This window comes from Dasypus novemcinctus, chromosome 6, assembly GCF_030445035.2.
Source record: "Dasypus novemcinctus isolate mDasNov1 chromosome 6, mDasNov1.1.hap2, whole genome shotgun sequence".
NCBI classification, from domain to species: Eukaryota; Metazoa; Chordata; class Mammalia; order Cingulata; family Dasypodidae; genus Dasypus; species Dasypus novemcinctus.
The window spans coordinates 56,866,766-56,891,314 of NC_080678.1; the positions used below are offsets into that span (position 1 = coordinate 56,866,766).

The window sequence follows — 24,549 nt, forward strand, 5'->3', positions numbered from 1 at the left end:
TTCGGGAATGTAAGTTTCTTAACCTGAAGAATTCTTCTTATCTATGAATAGATGCGTGTGTGTATATATATGTATGTGTGTGTGTGTGTGTTGTGTGTACAGCATATATAGACAAAACTGAAATAAATAATTTCAAGAAATAATAAAAGGAAATATAAAGGACTTTTAAAAGGGATAACCAAGAAGACAATCAGGAAAGGCTTTTCAGAACAGATGAAAGTGAAGCTAAGTCTGGAAAGAGGATAGCCAAGTGAAGGTCAGGAGAATGCCTGAGGGTACAGAGGTATAGGAAGAAAGGGCAGAACTGGAAAAACCTGAGGTAGAACAGCTTAACATTTTGAAGAATTTAAGTTAGACCATTATGGCTAAAGCTCAGAGAGCTCAGAATGTGGCTCAAGTTAATGTAGGAGGTAGACCATACTAAATCACGTAGGTCTTTTTAGATGTACATCAAAACAAAACAAGGTAAAATGAAATGACCAATCAAATTTATTTTTAATATCACTCTGAGCAGCTGAGAATGAACTGGAAGGGGGAAAGAGTGGAAGCAGTGAAAACATTCAACATAAATCATTCCCAAATAAGTTCTTTTATACTCTTTCTTCTCCCATTTCTATTTCATATCCCATTCACTTGTACCACACCACCACCCCTGCAACCAGATTTCAACAGCAAAAAAAGGGTAAGGAAAAATCCAGCTTCTGTAACTATGTGTCCATCTTGGTATTTCTTTAGAAACTTTTAGATGACTGCTATATAAACAATGTTTCTAAATAATACATAATTAAATTTAGAAATTAATAAAACAAGTTTAGCACCTAGACTAAAACACATATACACATTAAAAAGCCACTACCAACTTCCCAAATGTTTTTAACTGACCTTAAAATTTGGAGAAAAGTAACGGTTGGCCTTGTCTTTATTTGCTTTATCAAGATCATTTTTTGTTAAAGTAAGTACTAGATATTCCTTGTCATTATCTGCACGCTCTATACTGCAAATACTATCAATTTCTTGATCACATAGACTTCCATTTTCTACTTTTTCTGAGGTTTCCTCTGGTCCTGGTATGAAGAATGTATTTACCCAAAAGTGAAACATTTTGTCCTAGGAGGAGAAAAAGAATGGTAATTTTTTTTAACAAAAAAAAAAAAAAAGGTGTCACCTATATTCAACCTTTGCCCCAAGAGGTCAACATAATATATCTTTGATCACTGATCTTTTCAATAAAGGTAAACACAGAGACTAATATTTGGTAATCTGTGTTCCATTCTCATTCACATGAGTTTTTGTTTATTCAAATTTTAGATTAAAAATGTAACACCACAAGTTCTAATATAACTTACTTTTGTCTTTAAACATTAAGTAAAATACCTTCTTTCTAGTCTAGAACTAGTTTTTTAAATGTTTTGAGAGTTTTTAGATGCTAGTAAACCAATACAAATTTAATGTCCAAAAATGTGTATTGCTCACGTCTACATATAATTTTAGGCTGAAACTGGTTTTGTTTGTTTCAATCACAGAGAACATTTGTAACAGGCAGAGGGAATCACTTACAATGCCCAATTTATTTAAAGTAACACAATATACACAAACATATCATGAATATTCAATCTAATCTGTCAACTTTACATGTACTAATAAAATGTATAGATAGGAACTGGTAAGAATATTATAGGGAAATAGTGAGGGAGGTATTTATTTTTCTGAGCAAAATAAAAAATTTTATGAGTACCAATGCTTTATAAGTCCGGGAAAATATACTTAACTTTTATTTATGCATGTGAAGTAAGAAATGGGTTTCTGGTGGAAAAATGCAGTTTAACGTTTGTGGTTTACTAGGTACTTGAATTCTAGATATGAAAGAAATATTTCTTCTCATTAATCAAAGTACAGCTTAAAATTTCAGCAGTAAATGAAACTTACTCTTCTTTCAAAAGAAAAAGGTAAAGCTGAGAAAACTAAATCAACCTTATTACTGAAAATGTCTAAACTCAAGGTGGCAATAGGCTAACCATCTAGCATGCTTAACAATGCAGTAACAATATACAACACTAGTGTTTTTCGTTATTAGTACCTAAAAATTTCACACCTTAGGCTCATCTTAAATGTTCCATACTTAATATTTTAAACCAAGGTAGTTTTAAAATGTGCTCCTGAAATCTCTAAATATACCTCAACCAAAAATGTCACACCTTAGGCTCATTTTAAATGTTCCATAAGTAATATTTTAAATCAAGATAGTTTTAAAATGTGCTTTGCAATCTCTAAATATACCTCAACCTCTGTAAGATGCAAACCTCACTAATTTTCCAAAGCCTGCATATTTAAATAATACCACATTTTTTTCATTCTTTATTAGTTTTTCTTCCTATTTACTTCTCTCCTAGCTAGAAAAGTAAATACTCAGTAAATGTGGACAAGCTAAATATGAAATGCCTAAGTATCAAAAAACATAAACCCCAATAGGGAAAAAAGTAGCTTGTGTCATTATAGAAGACCACAGAAGAGATCTTATTTCTACCTATAAACCATTTTTTAAAAAACTCATGGTCCCCTGCTAGCAACAACTCAAGTAATTATCCATCCTTTCTACAAGGATTGTTACTGATTGGATGGGGTATATATGCAATCTTTAATATATTTTTTTAATTACTTTGCATAACTCAAGGTAAAGAGAATCATAAAATAAAACATATCTTTTAATCTCTCCTTACAGAATGGTTTCTACCTAATCAAAGGCTTTAAGCAGAAGATCTGATATTACTCTTCAAGGTATGACTACTTTGAATATTTTCCCCATAAAAGTAAAATACAAACCTTTTTTAGCATCTTGTTCTGTTTGTGGAAGAATTCTACTTTGATGTCACCACACACAGGCAATGGCTGAGGGAAGTCAAAGTACATGAACTTGTCTTCCCGTCGTGTGGGTCCTGAATTGGAGGAATATATCTTCACCTTTAGCTGGCAGACCACAAACTGAGGATCTGCATGGTTAAATGACATACTAGTATCATTTCAAAGGTAATGCCTTTAACCATCAAACTGTCAAAAACTACTTTAATGATCATTAGCAATATACGCAAAATAGTAATTCTGCATTTGTAATCTGATCTAAGACAAATTAGTGGAAATAAATTAGGTCAAAAAATATGCTCAATCCAAGATTTTCCTCTAGTTTGAACCTTCAAAACAAAACACACTGTTACAAAATGAAACACTTCAAAACAAAACACTGTATGGAAATTAATTCCTATTTCATGAATAAAAGTAAATCCTGAGATCAGACTTCTCACAATATAGTAACATCAATACTTCAACATTAAAATGATGTTAATAATCTTACTATAATTACTTTAAGCACAAAAATACATAATTTCCTGGCACATCTGTGAGCTGCACAAAAGGTCACTTTTTAAAGAAATATTTGCAACATTTAAAAATATTTTTAAAGAAGTATTTGCTATTATTATAAAGCCTCTACCATGTTAGAAAAAAAACACAAAATTCAAATCATTACATGTTAAAGAGAAATGAGAACATAACATACAACAAATTCCACAAACACAAACCTACTATTCATAAAAATGTTAACCATCATACATTTTGCCTATAGCCCACATTTTATTTTTAAAGGTATAGAATGTCACTATCATTAGAAATAGGAAAGATGATGTCTCTGCAAATAAATGCAAGAGATCTTAAGTTAAAACTGCAACAGGACTCCCCTTCTCTCATACATCCTATTTTAACAACTATTTTTGGCTTTGGTATATGTCTGTTTTAAGAGGATAGTAAAATAGGACCTCTCAAAATCCATCATACTTTTATATTAACAATTCAACCAAAAGGGAACATATGTAAAATATGGGAAGGGAAAGACTGTGTTTTATTTTGTAAATCTACTCATAAATACGTGTATATATAATTATATTAATGATATATTCATATTAATGACAAAAATTAAGTTTAAAGACTTAAGAATATTAAGTTTCCGGAACTTAGAGATCTTCAAGTTACCTAAATAAAATGACAAAGTATAATTAATTTGTACCATGCTGAGGAGTTAAAAAATAAGAGCAGCAAAAGGGATCATTATCCTTAAAGAGGAAAAAGTAAGTATCACATTCTTTATCAATGTGACTAATAACTGAGAACAAGGTGAAAAGCTAAATCAAGCTAAACGAAATTTCCAGTTTAATAAATACCTAATGGTTCATCTATATAATATCTAAGGTAATATTAAGAACAGTATATTTGATTTAAAAGAAAAATGAAATTATTCTAAGGATTTGTGAGCATTTATCCCAAGAAAAAGCGAACCCTAAAAGGAAAAACATTACACTAACAGCCTGTCATAAATTTCACTTCCTTGACTAAAGATTCAAAACAAAATGAGAAATTTTTATAAGACTTGTGATGCTGAAAATGTCACTGGGAGCATAGTTTGAAGAAGAAAACAAACGAGGCATGATTTCAAAGTTGTGATAAAATTAACCAGAATGAAAATGTCTTATGATCTTATTAATTTAAACATCACAAATTCAGAATCTGATAATCTGGATTTTAGAAATTTAACAAGCAAATAAACAGTATAAGTTAGATTTCAATTAAACTGTACCTACAGAGTAAATCTTCAATAATTTGAGAATTGTATAAACAATTCATGTTATTTCAAATCAGTTTTGCTTAATAAAAGTAGAAAAGAATTCCCCAAATTACTGAAGTAAATAATTTTCTTTAAAATACAAATTCAAATTTTAGATGGGTAAGACCTAACTTATCAGAGCCCAGGAATCGCCCGGCTCTGTTGATTTCTAAGACAGCAATCTGATACATATCCTTCGGCTCTGACTGTATTCTAAAGAAATGACAAGATCCCTATCTAGTGAACAAAATTCAGAAATAAGTTTTCTTGGATATATGCATACTGATATAGTCTTTATAGAAAATCACCTTGACCATGTTTTATTAACATGTTAACCCTATTAGATGTACAGAATTTAGGAACATCCATTTAAAAATATTAAGACAACAATGAAATACTCTGCAGAAAATACTTTATTTCACACCAATAGTTTTATTTTCTTCCCTGATTATTCTTTCACCTGAACCCAAACTGTTCCCATTCTGCCTGTCTCAGGTTTTACTCTCTTCTTCCCTCAAAAGCTTCCCATCCTCTAATACTACACCATATTTACATATGAAAGCTTATCTCTTTAATGAACTTCCCAAAATATCAGCCATCTCTCTCTCCTAAGATTCAAATCTAAATACCCACTGAGTATCTCTGTGTGAACTTCACCTGATTTAAAACATATTTAAAAACAAAACATCAACAATCATTTCTCCAAGACTCAGATTTGCTTTCCTTTCTTCTCCTTTGTGTGAATCATTCACCAGACTCTGATAAAAACTTTGACAAAAATCTTTGGATATAAACAGCATAAGAAAAACTAGTGAAATCCCATCTGTTTGCCCTAGCACATTTGATTTAAGACAAGTCACATAACTGATTTCCTTTCAACTATTTTTTCCCTCTTACAATTACCTTCTACACAACTGTCCTTAAATATGGCTTAAGCCTGTAGTATCATCATGACACAGTAGCATTTATCAAATCAAGTCCAACACCCCATTCAGGGTCCTCTAACATATTCCAATCCTATTCTAGTCTCTGTCACATTTCTTGTTCAACTCATTTCCTGCTGTTTTTCAATTCAACTTCTTTCTCCAATGTTCAATAAAGAGCTGTACTTCCCTTATAAAAAAGTTTGATAACCCCCAAAACTTTTATCTAAATAGAAAAATTTATAATCTACACATACAACTTCCTACTTAACTATATATATATAACATAGTATACTGCAGCTTCACTACATGGTATTAAATTACAATGCATAAACAGGAACTAGAAAAGATTTAAATGATTTCAGTACTCAATTTTTTAAGGTTATATTTTAAATGTAACAGAGGGGAAGGAATCAATTTTAAAAGTAGGCAGGCAGAACAGAACTGTCAGGAGATTTCTGATAGAGGCCAATGTGGAAAAATTTGTGCCAGACAGGATTACTGAATTGAATGTTCTCTCTCCCTTATTATTTCCATAATACTTCATACCTTCCTTTTGGCTCTTACACTGATATCTATACTACAGACAGAAAATGAGTTTTTTTCTTCCTTTTCTTTCTCCTCTATTCTATTAAGTTCCCATGTCAATCACTTATGAAAAATTCACCAAGGAGGCTTCCTAAAAGTCTTTATCATGCTATATTAATAAATCTGTAATCTTTGATAAAGTGTTTTGCTCTAAGAATAAAGGCCTTAAGAAGTTGATCACATCTATCTAACAAAGATAATATTAAGAAATTAACTTTCTAGGAAAAAAGTTAGAAATTTTAAAAATTATATAAAACATCTCAAAGAAGCAAAACCTAAGGCAAAAACTAAAACCATTAACACATTACAAAATATCACTGAAATATTCTTAGAAGTATTAAAAGAAATAACGAATTGCTACCTTAACTAGAAACTTAAAAATTATACTCTAAATGCTAATAAAATTAATTTTTTAAATATGAAAATGTGACTGATCACTACCAATGTAGAAACCAATATTATAAAACTCTATTACAGAGAGCAGCAGGTATAGCTCAGTGGTTGAGCACCTGCTCACCATGTACAAGGTCCTAGGTTCAATCCCCAGTACTTCCTTAAAAAATTAAAAACAACAACACACAAACTCTTACAGAAAAAGATGTAATAGTCACTTCTTTTATACAGCTAGATAATACTTCCTTCTGTGCAATCCCTTTGGATCCAGTTGTTTAGCTTCCTATCAGTCTAACTAGGAGCTCTGGAAGCAGAATAGGATCACAATGACTGAGCATAGGGGCTTATAGATGTGAGAGAGAAATAAATTAGAGGCAGGCATCAATGATATGATCTCTACTGAGTACTTATCCAGAAAGTTTCAGATTTCAAAATCTCTTCATTTCATTGCTAAGGACACAAAGAGAGAGAGAGAGATGATGTGTCCAGGGTTATCCAGTACATTAATGTGATTAATGATCTAAATCCAGGTTCTCCCTAAATTTCCACATACTTTGACTCAACCTTCTTCTTTACTCATTATAGTTCAGTTTGTCACCATGTCTTACCATTTCTTTTCCTTTTTATTGCCACTGTCATTTTTACTGTCAATCATATCTTTCTAAGATAGTATGAAATTGGTCCCTGCTCTAAAACCAACAAATTGATGAATCCCACTGCAACTCTCAGGCCGGATCTCTGGTGGGATAGGTTTTTAAATTATCTGGTCAGCATTTAGACTGCAGTCAATGGCTGTAGCACATAATATTTCTTTCATTAAATATAATTTGGCTTCAAGGCATTAAGATCCATTGCTCTTGGTTTCCTTAGCCAATTTACTGAACAAATGAGCAAAGTTTAGATTCTTCAGAAATATAGTCTTGCATAAATTCAAAATGTGATATTTTCTTTCTAGATTTTTAGATAAACTTCTATATATGTTAAGACAAGTGTTCCAGCACCTGGAAGGATGAGAATTTAGAGCACTTACTGCAAGTTCCGCCACTGAACATTGGAATAGTTTCAAACATCATCTTGTGAAACAACAGTGCCACTGGTCTATAATCCAGATGATTCTTTAACAGGTAGCTATAATAATATACATAGCGCCTCTGACTGGGAATAGTTACTCCCTGGTGGACGAAAAAAAGAGAAGCCAAATTCAAAAGAAAAGTTCTGTTATACTTTTTCACTAAATTGCTATGATAACTGGGTTGTAACTACTTTAGAACACAGAGACATTAGAAATTTGACCATAAATTATTAATACTTAAATCCAGCCCAATGAAAGAGTAAATGAGAGCAACATCGATACAAAGGGAAATATGAGAATAACTTTTCTATCTTAAAATACATTAAAAACCTGATTTCCTCAAAGATGGTCACAACAATGCTTTCACCCATAAACCCAATAAGCAAAGCCACTGCACATCCAAAATAACTGCCCAAGGCCCCTGCATGAAAGCTGTGCTTTTTACTCCTAGAGCTCCCCACAAAGACTTAAGGACTCTTACTAAAGACACAATTCCTCACAAACTTGGTTACCTACTTTCCAGGCAAAAGTCTATCAGACTGATCAAACCAGAGAAAGGCATACTGTCTTTTAGAGGCAAAAAACAGCAGCAGTAAACAGTGATGCTGCCCTTAGAGCCTAACAAAAACAGAAGCAGTATGCAGTTGACATAAATATATGCAACAGTCCAGTAACAAAGGTACATAAAGATGTCCTTGTGCTACATTTCTTTGTTGAAAAAAACAGGGATGTATAAAATGTTTTAGAAAGTTTAAGTATTACAAATGCTCAAAATACACATAATTAATATAGTATTTAAAGGGGAATCTTGAGCTAGCTAAAGAGAAATCTAATGTGTACAATAGTGCATTCACTAATGATGCTGAATAAATGAGGTACTAGGGTACTTAACTAAGGTTTTTTTACAACTTCAGAAAAATTCAAGCATTTAACACAGAACTATAAGGCAAACAATACACAGCATTAAAGAGTCTAACAATTTAAAGTGAATTGCAGAAAACTGTACATGAAATGAAAGTATACAAGAGGAAAAAATTTGCAATTTTTCTTTGTAAGTCACTATTGGCATCCATATCATCTATTGTGTTAAAAAAAAAACTTGACAGAAATACTATTTTACCCTTTAATATGTTATAAAACACATTTATATGAGTTTAAAAATTAGCATGCTGAATGGCAAGAATATAGGCATTCTCTGTAGTACTGGCATTTTTTGAAGGCTGAAACTTTTATTACAAATAATTTAAAAATATAAAATTTTAAAAATGGATATAAACCATTTTAAATCAAGATAAGTGATTTAAGATTTTGAATATAATACAGAGTCCATTCAATTTGTTGTCAGAATACTTGGATTTGAACACTGACCATCAAAATACAAGCATTGATTTGTTTCCTCAGGAAAATGAGGACAGTAACACATACATATGTACCCCTACCTTCCACACAGGATCTTCATAAATATCAAACACCAATGCAGTTACATAAAAGGATGCTAAAACTACAAAATGCAACACAAACACTAATTAAGAATTTTATAAATTCTACCTATATTTAAGGTATCATTTTAGAATAGCTGGAATTTTATCTCTATGTATTTTTCTTAAAGCAATATATACTATTTTCAAGAAATGTTATAAAAGTTAACATAAAAATTATCATTAAAGTTAAAAAAAGTTTTAACGTATAACTTAAAATGATTTTTATACCACATTATTCTATACCACATTATTTAATGCTACCTCACCAAATAACTTAATTTGTCATTCATGTTTCTCAAGATAAAATACAGAATTGCTAAGTAGGTTGAGGAAAACAGCAGATAAAAGATAGGTGGGAAGGATACACGTTGAATCATGTGAATTTTTGAACCATATGAATTGTTTTCTTTATCTCCATTTTTGATATTAAGTTTGTGTGCAATAGTTAGAAGGTTTTCAAAGTTTTAACTTTTCTCAAGTTGCAACAGATTGGTAGCATACCCATAATGCAAGTACACTCAGTTATTAAGCTTTAGCAAAAAAGACTGGCCAAAAGTAGGAAAGAATGTATCAATGTAAAAGTTATCAACATTTGGGAAATAATGTATGTATGAATACCAGCTGAACCAAAATTGTTGATATAATTCAAAGGAAAACACAGAAAAGGACCACAGAAAAGGACACTTATAAATTTAATCACATGTATTACTTTACTATCAAATTATGCATATTTAGGTTTCCATATCTGATCTACCCATTAGCTTGCCAGCATCTCAAATGCAATGTGTCAAGATTAACAGAAATTTTAAAAGTTGGAAGGCTCAAATGATATGTACCACTGGCCTTGAGTGTGTCCTCCTCACTCTTGTCTCTTCTCTCATGGCCACAATACACACTTGTTAAAATTTGAAGTACAATGAATCACACTGTTATCTAGGATTTGAAATAAAATGAGCAAAAATTCCACACTAAATTAACAGTGCAATCTGTACTACTTCAAATATCAATTTGTACTACTTCAAATTTACTGAATGCATATAGTGGAAACAATGTAATATATGTAACAATGTACAACCTATACATAACAATGTATAATGTTACCTATAGCCTTTTGAACATTACGATTTAAAGTATGTATCATTTTTAAAATTGAAGAGATTAACATTTGGCTGATCTTCAAAATTTTATTTTATATATATGAAAAGAGAGCTCAACTTTAAGGCTCTTGGAAATGAAAGAATTACATTTTCAAAATTTTCATTTATTACTTAAATTAAGACTAATAAAAAAAATCACAGTTTTATTTTCTAACCATTAATTTTTTTTTTTTTTTTAAGTTGGTACTAGGGGATTGAACCCAGGACCTCATACACAGGAAGCAGGCACTCAAACAACTGAGCTAACCCCACTCTCCCTAACCATTAAATTTCAAGTTAAACTGGTCTATAACTATGTCCCAGAAGGTTTAGCTCTACTATCAGTTTTAACTCTCCTTTTCCACTCTAATTGTGAAGAAAACCACTTATATTATATTCTTAACCTTTCTCTCAAATATAACTTTCAACATATTCCAATTTTAGCTAAACAGCATTCTTCAGGTCAACTTAGCATCAAGTTTCTGGCCATCATTTCAAAAAGCAGCCATTACTTTATCAAATCCCTGTGTTCACAAATAAGTAAAAGGGAGTCAGGGGTGTGTTCCATATTCCTCCCACAACCCTTATCAACCCACTTTTCCACTGCCTTTACTTAGTTTACCTAATTGAAATGCTTAGCAATCAATAACTCTTTTTTTCTGGTATACACTTATAAAGCCCTTGACCACAATGATATAAGCCCTTGGCTCACCCAACCTCCCTTATTTTTCTGTCCCAGATATCATCATCCCTCAACAAATTCAGCTCCTATTTTACTAAGAACTCTGAGGTCATCCAAAGTGAACACTCAAAATTCCCTGCACTCCTGATATTTTACAAGAATATCTCTTCCTGTTCATCAAAGTTCCATTTTGTTAAGTGCTCTATTAATTCTTTCCTTTTTAGTATTCACCTCTGTTCTCTACCACTTGTCTCCTAGTAACACAGTTCAGGTAACCATTATTTTAAAAAATTCGAAGACTGAAAACCCATACTCTCCCCAGATGTGTTTCTCTCAAACTATCATCTCTCTACATGACAGCAAAACCTCCAGGAGCAGCTTCTATTCCTTAATTAATGCTTTTTAAAAAAACAAATTTACTACTGCTTTCCTGGTTGATCTCTTTGCAGATGTTCTGAAACTTCTTCAGAAGTAGTTCTGTTTAGTTGTTCTCTAAAGGTTTCCTCCTAGTCTTATTGACTCTTTTCTTGTCTCTAAAAATGGGCATATTTCAAAAATGTTATCTTCTCTTTGTCAATTCCACCTATTCTAGTACTTTAATTATCAATCTTCATATGATAACTCCAAATCCTCCTCTCTAAATCTGATCTTACTCCCAACCCTCATACCAAATTCCTAACACTTGGCTGGACATTTTTATCTGGAGTCCCAAAACTACTTAAAATACCACATCCAAAAATTGAAGCTGTCATATTTTTGCAGGGACAAGCCTCTCCATTTCTGTAATGACACCATTCACTATTTTCTCCAGTCCCAGAGCCCCAAACTTCTTATAATAACTACTGCCACTACCATTTATTGGATCTTTACCATGTTCTTTGCTTTATTCTAAATGCCTTCAGAAACATCATTTAATACTCATAAAACTATATAAAGTGGGTATTACTGGTAACTCCATTTTATAAATTAGGTAAGGCCTCATATCTCATAAGTAATGGAACTAGATTTCACCCAAGCATTCAAACTCTAGAGCTTCCACAAAACCGCTATCCTACCATTTCTGCTAGAGTGAAGGAAACATGTCTGAGGGACAGCAGTAAAACAAAGAGAGTTATAGAAATTAGAGAAGCGAGGGAATTCCAGCACCATGGCAAAGGACCAGGCAGCAGAATAGAGATCAGACATTGGTAAACCAGCCACCATATCAACTACCTGACATACACATATACTCACACACAAACACAGACATAAAAATGGAAGATAAACCCAATATTAACATCGTTTAAAATATTCATCTTTCCTACATACCTATTCAGTTGCCAATATCTAGATTTTTGCCTCTGAAATACTTCTCAAAACCATCATTTCTGCTTTTTGTGGCTATTCTAGTTTGGTTACCTCCTGCAATTTTATAATAGCCAACTGATTATCAGCCTGTGACTTACCTATTCTTCAACCTATTTTTACACCTCTCGGATTAATTTTACCAAAGTACAAGATTAATCACATTACAATTAATTTAAAATGTTAAATGGATAACTGGTACCTACCCAAACAGGAAGAAATTTATCACACATTATAATTCAATCACAACATAAATACACAGACCAACCTCCTTTTCAAGTATTAACCTCTCTCAACTCCCTTACATATACTCTATTGGCCAAACTAAAGTAATTACTTCCCCCTAAATTATACTTTCTGGTTTCCTCTTTTAACGTGCTATCTTTGTCAGGGTTATGCAAGCACTCACCTGGGAAGTTTTCCATATTTTCTAACACGTGAACTTGTTTAGATAACATAATTATTGGATGCTTCAAGATCTGATACCAACTGTACCTGAAATGCAATTCAGCCAGGTACTTCTTGAGGGTCCTAGACATTTTCATTCTTTGGTGATCTATTCAGATTTTGTATTTCACCTTGAAACATTATAACATTTTTATTGGAAATTGTCCATGTCCCATTTAAATTTTCAAATTCATTAGCGCAAATGTGAACATAATTTTAATGTCTCCTCCATTATGTAATTTTATCTCCATTCTTATATTTAGCATCTGTTTTTTATTTCTTCTTTACTTTTTTTCTTGTTTGACCTCGAGATGTTATTGATTTTATTGCCATTTTCAAATAATAAGTGCTTGGATTTACAGTTCAAATGGTTTACTATTGTCTACCTCATTAACTTTTTTTTTTTCTTTATGTAATAACTTGTTATTAATTTCTTAATAATTTCTAACATGAATTTTTATTTCCTCTTCGACCCAAAATTATTTAAGCACATGGTTTTAAATTTTCAAATGGCTAATTTTGTTTGATTAAACCTGTCTTAAATCTCTAATCCTATTAAATTGTAATTAAGGAATATGACATATTTCTACTTGGAAATTAGGTGTTTTTTTGTTGTTTTTGTGGCTTAAATGATTAATCTTGGTAATTGTCTTGTGGATAAAAGAAAAGGAGGAATAAATTTTAAGGGCTACTTTTTTTTATATTCAAATAATCTGTATCTTGTGCCTTCTTGATTTGGCAAGAAATGAAGTATATTAAAATTCCTACTACCACTGCTTTTCTATCAATTTGGTTCTTCATTTTTTTATTCAACATTCTGATGTTATATTTAGTTCATACAAGTTTATAAGAGCTAAGTCTTCATTGTGGAGTATACACTGTCTTAATAATGTCACTCTTGATCCAATTTTATGTATTTTTACTTTAAATGCTGATATTCTATTTTTGAAATTTACATTTGCCTGATATATCTTTAGTCAGCCATTTATTTTTTTAACCTAAATTGTTTTATTAGCCCTATTGTCTATGATTAATCTTTTAAAATACAGAGACCTGAAAATATAGGTTACACACATCTTTCAGACTAGAATACTAGACAGAAACCACAGAACAGATAATCCCAAACACTGAACAATCTCAAGATATGTAATGTTTTGTTCATATTCTTGGCATTAATACTCTCAGATCATTTTTAAGATGAATTCACAATCTAGATTCATCAATTTAAAAAGCAAGTTTCTGCCTCATAAACTCTCCACTGGCACTTCTAAACTCAGAAATAAATAAAAATGTTTTAACATAATAGTGTTAACAACTATGTATTAATCGCCATGCCAGGCACTTTTCATATAACCCTAATGATACTGCAACTTGACAAGATAAGATACTACCACCTCCATTTTAAGGGAGCACCTAATTATCTTGCCTCAGGATCTAAACATAAATGTGAATCTGAGTCTGAAACTTTTACTCAGGTGTCCTGGGTTTCACTAATAAATAGCATGCATACTCTATAGCTATGGACTGGAAGGAAGTCACAACCTCTTAAGCTTTTATTTTTCCCATCTCCAGAAGAATCTCCAAAATTTGGAGTATTATACTCGAGTTCTATGAAATGATTTTAATTAATATACCAAATATTGGTGTGTGACCCACAGAATCCTTGAGATTAAATTTCAAGCAGACAACTGGTATTTTTCTCTTTGCCCTATTATACTTACTCCTCCTTGATTTGTCTTCGGAAAGTCATCATTCTCCCTGTGGTTCAGATGGAACAGGCCCTATATAATAGTTCAGCTTTATATAGATGACCCAAGCCTGACTATTCAAGAGCTTTCCATTCCTTGGTCAGATGTTCGGCTGACAGATGGGCACATGCCCCAAAATTCAAGCAAATCAGAACCCAACCTAGAATTTTTGCTGAAAGACTAGCTCTCCTCCCATTGCAGAGGCTAAAGCAGGTAGAATGTAAACCTAAAGCTACTAGTAGCCATATCTTGCCGCTACTTGCACAGAGCCTGCCTGAAAATAAAGTATATACAGAGGAAAGGAGAGTTAGATTTACCTGGATAAGAAACAGGTAAGTTTTTGACATCTGTTGAGCATCTAGATCCAAGTCACAGTTTTTCTATTAAAATAAGCCAACAAATATCCTCTTTAGCACAAGCTATTTTGAGTTGGATTTCTGTGACTTGAAACTGAAAGAATTTTAACATATTATAAAGCACCTGCTTTTTTCCCTTCCTTAACTGAGTTTCTCTTTCTACTTTGCGGCTCTAAATTAAAAAAAAAATTTGGACAAGAGAACACAGTACAGGAGAAAGAGCACTGGATTTAAGGTTAAGTTAGAAGGTATGGTTTTTAGGTCTTACACAGAGACTGAATGCCCCAGAACAGGTTGATCTTTGCAGATCTATTTCATCAGTTATACTAGAATAGGCCTCAAATAATTGCTATGGTCTTCCAAGGAACAAAAATTCTACAATTTTATGAATCTATGGGTTGGGCAGGCTTAAATGCTGTATATTAGAGCAACACAGGTTAACCCAAGAGAATTATTCTGTGAGAAAAATAAGATCATTTAGGAGTTTTAGAATTTTTAAAATGTAATTATGGGTTGAAATATGAAATTTTCATTAGGTGACAACATGGGGAAAATTGGTAAACAGACTAGCAGAGATTTGGGGTAAGTTCATCAAATACTTCTTTTTATACACACACGCAGATACAACTCAGAAATTTGGGAAATAAAACTAAATACCAGCATTCTCAGTATTTTTTTTTTCTCTTTTGTTCACAATTTAGAATAAATATTGTGAATTACCAATTATAATACTGAAACATGTGTTGATGCAGACAGTGTGGGGTTTATGACTGAATGAGAACCAACCCTAGGAGTTGCCCTGAAGCATGCTTTCTTGGGAGAAAAAAATCCCCATTAACAACTTGTTTTTGAGTAAATTGCCACATGTTCATAAAGCAAAAGTATAAAACATGCAAATGAAAGACTCTTGAGGGAATGTAAACGTCTCTCAGTAAATTACTGAATACAAGATATCCATCTTGGGAAGCGGACTTGGCCCAGAGGTTAGGGTGACCGTCTACCACATGGGAGGTCCGTGGTTCAAACCCCAGGCCTCCTTGACCCGTGTGCAGCTGGCCAATGAGCAGTGCTGATGCTCGCAAGGAGTGCTGTGCCACGCAAGGGTGTCCCCGTGTAGGGGAGCCCCACACACAAGGAGTGCACCCTGTAAGGAAAGCCGCCCAGCACCAAAGAAAGAGCAGCCTGCCCAAGAATGGTGCCGCCCACACAGAGATGACACAACAAGATGATGCAGCAAAAAGAAACACAGATTCCTGTGCCACTGACAAAAACAGATGCAGACAAAGAAGATGCAGCAAATAACAAGAGAATAGACAACGGTGGTGGGGGTGGGGGTCGGAGTGGGGGGGGAGGGGAGAGAAATAAATCTTTAAAAAAAAAAAGATATCCATCTTCCCTCCAACAATTATCTCACTCTCAGAAATTATTTTTCTTTATGGGAAGTATCAGTTGTTCTTTGACTTCTCTGAAACATTCAAAACCTAAGGTAATATTTGAGCATTACTAGCGCAATGACACACTTTATGGTCAGCTTGTACCCACCACTCTGACATCTAATTTGCTCCAAGTCTGCTGAAGAAATAAGATTCGGCACCATATTATTTTTAGGAAAGCCTCTGGAAAGTCTACAAATTGTTCATCAAAATGTCACAACTGTTTCTAGTCTCTTTCAAAAGAAGAAAAAATACTCTATTCCTATAGAAATGTTATCAGAACACAAGTTTCTTCAACTTATTGTTTCCCTATAATTAAAATTAAGGATACAAACAAAATAACATTAAAGGTAGTTCTCTAATAACATTAATCCTATATAAACTCTGCAAAAATGGGTAAACTGTTTGTTCCTCCTATAATAATGGCTCATAATTACAAGTTATACAAATCTATCGGTTCAACCTAAAATGAAATATTGGCAAGCAGAAGATAAACCTATTACCCAGATGTTTCAAGAAAAAACTACTCTGGATAATCAATTATATTTATGATAAGACACTTATTTCTCAGGATGAATTTCACAGTTGTATAACAACAGCTTTACCATACTCAGCTAAGTTTTCTCACAAAATTGGTTATTCATAAAAGGTTAAAAATATATTATTTCACTAGCATGGTCACTAGCATGGTAATCACTAGATAAACATGTGATACTTTTGAATGTTTTAGGAATATTAAAATTCCAAAGATTTTAAAGCAGCAGCATTATAGTTTTAAGACCATCAACCTCAAACTGTCCTTAAATCAAGGGTCATTAAACGCCATTCCATCTGTAAAGAAAGGAATAAACTGAAGTGCCTTGTCAAATTAGACCAATTTCATCAGCATTATATAACCTTTCAGGGGAGCTAGGCCCTGGTTCCCCTGGTTCAGAGATTAATTATCCTGAACAGTATCAAAATTATTTTTCAGTTCTAGGAATTGTGGGCTTGATAGTGTAGAAAGAGGTTAAATCATGTGTTGGGAAACTCAAATTTTACTCTAAGTACTGTCATTAACTGGTTGGATAATTTTCATCAAGGCACCTCACCTTTCTGGGTCTCAGCTTTATCATCTATGAAATAAACATTCCTGCAAAAATAAAAAAAGTTCAGAATCTCATTACTTTTATCCACTACATTTAGTTTTCTAATGTGTCAACCGAAAATGCAAACTCCATGGTTTGGTAAAACACACAGTTTAGTCAACAACATCTCCTAAATTTCATTTTCCTTTTTTAAATAAACATGCAGATAAAAATAGGAGCACATTAAGATACTCTTTTAGACCCTGTGAATAATTCAGCCAAAACATGGTCTAGGTTTATTAGGTGTATTAATTAAGCCTGAGATAGGTACAGCAGATTTGAATGACTTATTTTGATTTCAAGATGCTAAAGATGTAACTGACTTAGGCTAAATTATATAACTCTTTTTTTTTTTTTAAGATTTATTTTTTATTTATCCCCACCCCACCCCGGGGTTGTCTGCTCTCTCTGTCCATTCCCTGTGTGTTCTTCTGTGTCCGCTTGTATTCCTGTCAGTGGCACCCGGAATCTGTGTCTCATTTTTGTTGCATCATCTTGCTGCATCAGCTCTCCATGTGTGCAGTGCCATTCCTGGGCATGCTGCACTTTTTTCACACTGGGTGGCTCTCCTTACAGGGTGCACTCCTTGTGCGTGGGACTCTCCTACGTGAGAGACACTCTTTTGGCACGGCACTCCTTGCACCGCATCAGCACTGCACATGGGCCAGCTCATCACATGGGTCAGGAGGCCCTAGGTTTGAACCGTGGACCTCCCATGTGGTAGGCAGACGCCCTAACCGTTGGGCCAAATCCACTTCCCTTAACTCTGTCTTAATATCAGGTAACAACTGAACATAAAAATTTTACTGAGTACATCCTTAAAGTATGCATACATCTCCATTTTCAATTTACTACCAGCCTATCACCGTCACTTGGGAAAGATTTCAACCTATACAGGTGAGGAAGAATATGCTATACCTAGAGTGGTTCTGCTGATGAAGTAGGCCCTATTACTTTCTATCAGATGCTACTATAAGTTTTACATTTTATTCCCATACATATTTCCCTACTGTCTTTTCACTCTAGCCTTACTTCACAACAACATTCCACAGAGCTTGTCATTCCATCAAATATCCCTTCCTCACCTCTAGAAAGAAAGAAAATTATTTTATAGCTAATAGGTCTCATAAGCCTACAACCTGAGGTTTACTAATGGATGAGATTTGGAGGGACTGGGGTGAGGTGAAGCCAAGAACTGAACACACATCCTCTCCCAAAATACACTTTTCAATTTCATTCCCTGTTTATGTTTAAAATTGTCTTAATTAAAAACAAAACTTTTTATGGCCAATGATATGACTGGAAATACCATCTTAAGAATGTAGTCATAAATAATACATCTAAAATAGGCATTATATGGGCAGAGTATATACCCAACTGATAATATTACCAGATGTGATGACTAGAACATATTCCCAAACTCACTCTTTGATTATGGAGTCTTCTCTTGGATCTAACTTAAACTGGTAACAGAGAAAAGTATACTAAAGATTAAGTATCCTTGGGTTTTACTTTCATCCCTGAATGTGATGTAAAATTCCAAGTGCTCCTTACATGGCAAGTTCTCACCATCAGAAGCATATAGCCAACTATTCTGAAATGGCACCTATGTCAAACAGGGTTTGTATGTATATGTTTACGTGTGTGTGTGTATAAGAGGGATGTGAGGAAGGAAGAGAGAGAACATGTGAGAACAAAGCAAGTTAGAAAAGGATAAACTATTATAATATATTTGTAGTTTGGAGCAGAAAAGTAAGACTGCTGCAGTATCTCTAGCATATAATGCCATCTATTCCAAAAGAATAACAAAAGCCTAATTTGTTTTCTAAAACTGTGAAAGAGGTCATGAAAGGATTATAAGTACAACTTCCCTTCAACATGACTTCTCAGTAAAGCCAGCTACTAGTTTTCATCAATTATATACATAGTGACACAAAAAGTATTTCCCATTTTGGAGTTCTTTTTGTAAACTTCAAGAACAATCAATATTTTAAAAATGATTTTTTTTTTTTTTGGTCCAGAAATCTTCTGAAAATATCTCAGTATCCTGTAGACTTAACATACATCTAATGCCTACCAGCACAACTGTTTTTGCTGCTTTGGTAAAGACAGAAGCTTTCTATGTCATTGTGACTCACTGTTTTGTTCATCAGTATGCAATGGGGTGTAAAACTACCATCTAGTCTGAAAGAAATATTAAGTATTACTGTGAAAATATTCTACTGCTTCTTGACCACCAAGCCTTGAATCATAGCCTGTGCAAGAGGATTTGTCATGAAAATTCTACTGTTGTGCAAGGTGCCAAATTCATGAACGCCAAGACTTTCAATCAAGGGCTCAAGAGATTTTTGTCAAGAAATGAGAACAACTATGAAGTTCTTTGCTGCACACATCACTGGCTTTCAGAAGACAAGTTCAATAGCCAGATACTGCTGTTAACTGAATAAACTACGAATTCTTTTGAAAAGTTTAACTCTTCAAACTTAGAACTGAAATATGGATTCAAAGTCCTTTCCTTCATAACATAGGACTAATGATACAGATCTTGCCAAAAGAAATCTCATTAACTTGAAGTCAAAGAAAATGATGCAACATGAATTTATGTAGTCTTAAGAGAATTCTTATTTCTTGACAGAAGTCTACTTTAATCTGACAGAAGAATCGACAGGTTCCATTTGCTCTTTGATTCTTTCATGAGATAGCGTTTTCAGCACTTCTTTTCACCAAAAGTAAAGTCCAAATTATTGGATACCAAAGATGACATAAAAGTTGCCAAGTCAAAGACAAAATTAAAGTTAAATAATAGCAACCTTTTCATTAAAGTTTACTAGTGAACAGAACTAAGTGGCTAATTTGTAGCACTCAGATTTATTCATTGTTTTCAAGTAGTAGCCACTGATTTTTTACTTGAAAAAAAGAGGTATCATTCAAGAAGATCTCTTTTATAGTCTATGTAAAAAATAATACTTTTCAGTAAAATTAAAAATCATAAGCAAAATTTTATGTTTATGTAGATACACATTTTTCAGTGGAAAACATTTATAGCTTCCATCTGATTTTTCAAAAGATACATAAAACAGATTTTAACAGCCCTAGCTTAATGTGTCTCCACATCGAAAATTTTTCTATTTTTGTGTTAAATGTCTTATTACCAGATTTCTTTTCTATTACCAAAACATGTACTGTTTAAGTTTCTCCCAGCGATTCTACTGTCTATTAATTTGACCATCAGTCTTTTTTCCCTTTGATGCTCCTACATTTATTCACTCACATGTTGAACAATTTATCTTTTACACTTTACTTAATGTGGCAGTTTAATATTATCTATGAACTCCAAAAAGAGATGTCAATTATGTCTGTAAACTGGTCTGTTCCCCCAGGCATGATGCCCTTTTATTGCTTTAAATTCAAAGACTTTATGCTTACTTGATTAAATCAAGACTAGGGTTTTGATTCTACCACATCATTAGGGCATGCAGCGCCCTTGACGGGCTATATAAACAGATGCTCAATCAAGAACACAAGAAGAAACACAGAGAGAAGATACACAGAGGAAGAGAGACAGCTCCATAGATACCATTTGCTTGATAGCTTACAGCTGACCTTGTGAAGAGACCAAAGCAGCTGAGCTCATAAAGAAACCAGTCCCAGGAAGAGACAAGCCCTATGTCAGCCAACAGCCAAAAGAAGGAAAAGCTGCCCCATGGAGCCTTAAGGGGGAAGAGAAAGGTTGAACCCTCGCAGACATCACCCACCATCTTGCTTCATCATGGGGCAACAAAGTTTGGTAAGGAAGTAACCTTGAGATGGACTCTTTAGGACCTTGTAAATATAAGCTTTACCCCAAATTAATACCCTTTATAAAAGCCAACACATTTCTGGTACTTTGCATCAGCACCCCTTTAGCTGACTAACAAACTTAGTAAGAACAATTGCTTCCCTCTAGATCACAGACCCCTTTGCCAGTCAGGTGAAAACCACATGCCCCTTACTAAGTACACACCATACTGTGTATTATTTAATAAATATATCACACCTACGCCAACAGGTCCCCACAAGAACAAGGTTTTATAAATTTCATTCAAGCTCACGGACTCCTGGTTAAAAACCCCTGCTCTAGATAATGAAGGGATGAACCAAAGTAAGCAATTTTAGGTTCTCAGCTCTATAATTCATCCCATTGCTATTCCAGGGTGAACACAGTATATAGAAAAGGCAATTTCATAATCTTCAACATTCAGCAAAATCAGACACTAATGTAAGATTCAACTTTGAGAGCTATCACCAAAAACAGCACTTTGGCATCATTATAAATAATTTTTAAAAGTCACAAAGACAAAATATTAGAAAACATGAGATGAAGAAGGACTAAAGAAACCAGAAATCAATCCAACTATGCAACTACACAACTCAGAAATGAATATAATTACCTCTATTTGTGTTAAATAAGAAATTAGCTTAAACTGGAGAAAAAATTTCCTGATTATAAAATTAACACCGAAGTCCATTATTCAAATAAAGTTATGATATCTCCCTCTCTAGAGCTCTCTAAAACAGTTTTTCCATTGTCTGGAATGGCTTGGGTTTTGTCCTACTTGGGAGTGGAGAAAATACACAAAATTTCTTTGTATTAAGTATTCATATGTTTTGCCATATTCACCATCCAAAGAAATGAATCCCTTGAAAATCACTGTAAAAGTTCTCCCAAAAGTCTGCTTTCTGCTTTCAAAAGTACTACACAAATTAAATGTGTCACTGAGGTTTTCAATATACTCTTTAGTTTTCTAAATAAGCGAAGTTGAACCTTTGATTAATCTTAATTGTAACTACACTCATAAATATTTATATCAAATAATCTTTATGTATTATATAAGTAAAGATCACACTTTTCTAGGTAGTGGCATTCGAAATATCAAAAGGCACTGAATTCTCAAGCAAGCTTCAGAAATATCAATTTCACTTTTGATTAACTTGCTTCTTTTTCTTTAATGTTTTGTAAGGATTTCATTTATACGACCAAATCTGTAATATTGTTGATGGGTAAGATATGCTAGCATGATGGGAAAAGGCCAGCAGGACCAGAAAAAAAACTGAATGAACCAGTCATTTGCTTATATGAAAGTTGAGACACTGAATGATTTTAAAACTTGAAAGTAAGAAATAAAGGTTAGCAATGATCTTTTTAAAAATCTATTGTCTAATAAACTCTAAGATCTAGGAAGAAGTAAGGAAAAACACACACTATAACTTACCTTTTTGTCTCTGGTCCTTACTTCTCCATAGAAATCTAGGGCCTCTTGTGCCTTTAAAAATTTGCCCCGATGTAACAAATATGCACAAATCATTACACCAGTTCGTCCCTTTCCAGCTTTACAGTGAATTGCTGCAACATGATTGTCATCTTCACTTAGCCATTGGTCAAGATCTTCACAAAAGGGTTTGATAAGTTCTAGCTGCGGTGGGTTATGGTCTTCAAATGGATACTGTGCAACTGTAGTAAAAAAGATAAACCTCAGAATAAGAAAAAAAAAAAACCTCTCCTGAAATTTTAATTAAAAGTAGGCTAACTTTAGAAATGTCACTGATGAACTTAAGTATTCATATAAAAGAAAAACTAAACTCCAGAAAAAAATAATTTAGTGTTTGATAACTTTCTAAATTTTTGAATTGAAAATAGTCTCTTCATTAACTTTTATTATCATCATTTTAAAGGAAGTACTGAAGATTGAACCCAGGACCTCATTTATGGGAAGCAGGTACTCAACCACTGAGCTACACCTGCTCCCCTCCGGACTAACTTTTAAATAGACCCACTAGACAGGGAGAGGGCTAAATATTGCTTATATTCCCCACTTTATGCAGAAAGAAATTGTGCTATGGAAGGGTAGCACAAGTCACAACATACCAGAGGTGAAGTTGAACCAAAAAAAAAAAAAAGCCACATGGGCCTTTTCTCAGGTCTATCAGCGCATTTTCTAACATTATAAAACATTAAAGAAAGTATAGGCTACTAACAGAATCAACAAGGGAAAGGATTGCATTTTACACTTAATAAAAATGCTCAGACTATTATTTAAAGGTGATCTTGCAAAATGTTAGCATGGTTAGCATGATTTAGAAGGCACTGACAAAAGAAAGAAGAAAAATACTTTAAAAGTTTATCAGTTCACATGAATCATTAAAAACCCAAAACTTCTCTGTTTCTCAAACTCTAAAGTCTGTTTATTTTTTTTTAATTTGCTTCCAGAAATAGGACTTGAAATATCTCATTGGTTTCTGCCTTGATTTCACACTATTAGGATCCTTAAAAATCCAGATTGATATCCAATGAAATAATTATCCTTGTGTCATCTAAATATGTGCAAATTCTGTCTCATATATTCAACCAAGTTCACTCATACTTTGGGTACAGGATACAGTTTATTAGGTCCTTTAGTGTGAAGGAAAGCTCTTCTGGTAGACAATGACTACAATCAAAGGTAATTACTGAAAGGCACTCAATCATCTGCTTACTATTCCATCTTCCTTTCTCAAGTAGCACATAAAAATATCCAGTAAAGTCTGTTAAATGCCTTATTTAAAACCAGATAAACCTCAACTAAAGCACACTTTTGCCTAGTAAACAGTTGCCTAAATCCACCAAAAAAATTAACATTTTTAGTGAACCCATGTTGTGTCTCAGCCTTTAGTGTTCCTAATTCTCAAACTATCTGTTTAAAAGTCCATTCTAGAATAAGCAGATTCAGAGTCAGATACTAGAATACTGGTTAGCAGGGACAAGGACAGGAGTAGGAAAAGGGGAGTGAATGTTTAAAATGTATGTTTTTTATTTGGGGTGACAGAAAAGTTTAGTAATGGATGGTGGTGATGACAGGTGAAAATCCCAAACACAATTAACGGCACTGAATTACCTATTTAAATATGATTAAAAGGGGAAAGTTCAGGTTGTACATATGTTACTAGAAAAAATTTAACAACAAAACAAAAGACTGTACAACACAAATAGTGAACCATGTAAACCACAGACTACACTTTTAAGTATAATTATTAAAATGTTCTGGGAAGCGGATTTGGCTCAACGGATAGAGTGTCCACCTACCACATGGGAGGTCCAGGGTTCAAACCCAGAGCCTCCTGACCCGTGTGATGAGCTGGCCCACATGCAGTGCTG

The 24,549-nt window shown here is 33.4% G+C and overlaps 1 protein-coding gene across 1 annotated transcript in view; it reads right to left on the reverse strand.

The window, feature by feature from the left end:
- PTEN (phosphatase and tensin homolog) overlaps positions 1–24,549 on the reverse strand; it is a 97,677-nt gene that overhangs the window by 8,287 nt on the left and 64,841 nt on the right. Inside the window, exons 5-8 of the mRNA XM_023590533.3 lie at positions 22,631–22,869; positions 7,583–7,724; positions 2,821–2,987; positions 883–1,107 (exon numbers count right to left, since the gene is read on the reverse strand). Of these exons, the coding sequence (XP_023446301.1) occupies positions 883–1,107; positions 2,821–2,987; positions 7,583–7,724; positions 22,631–22,869 (773 nt within the window). The remainder of the gene's footprint in view (positions 1–882; positions 1,108–2,820; positions 2,988–7,582; positions 7,725–22,630; positions 22,870–24,549) is intronic.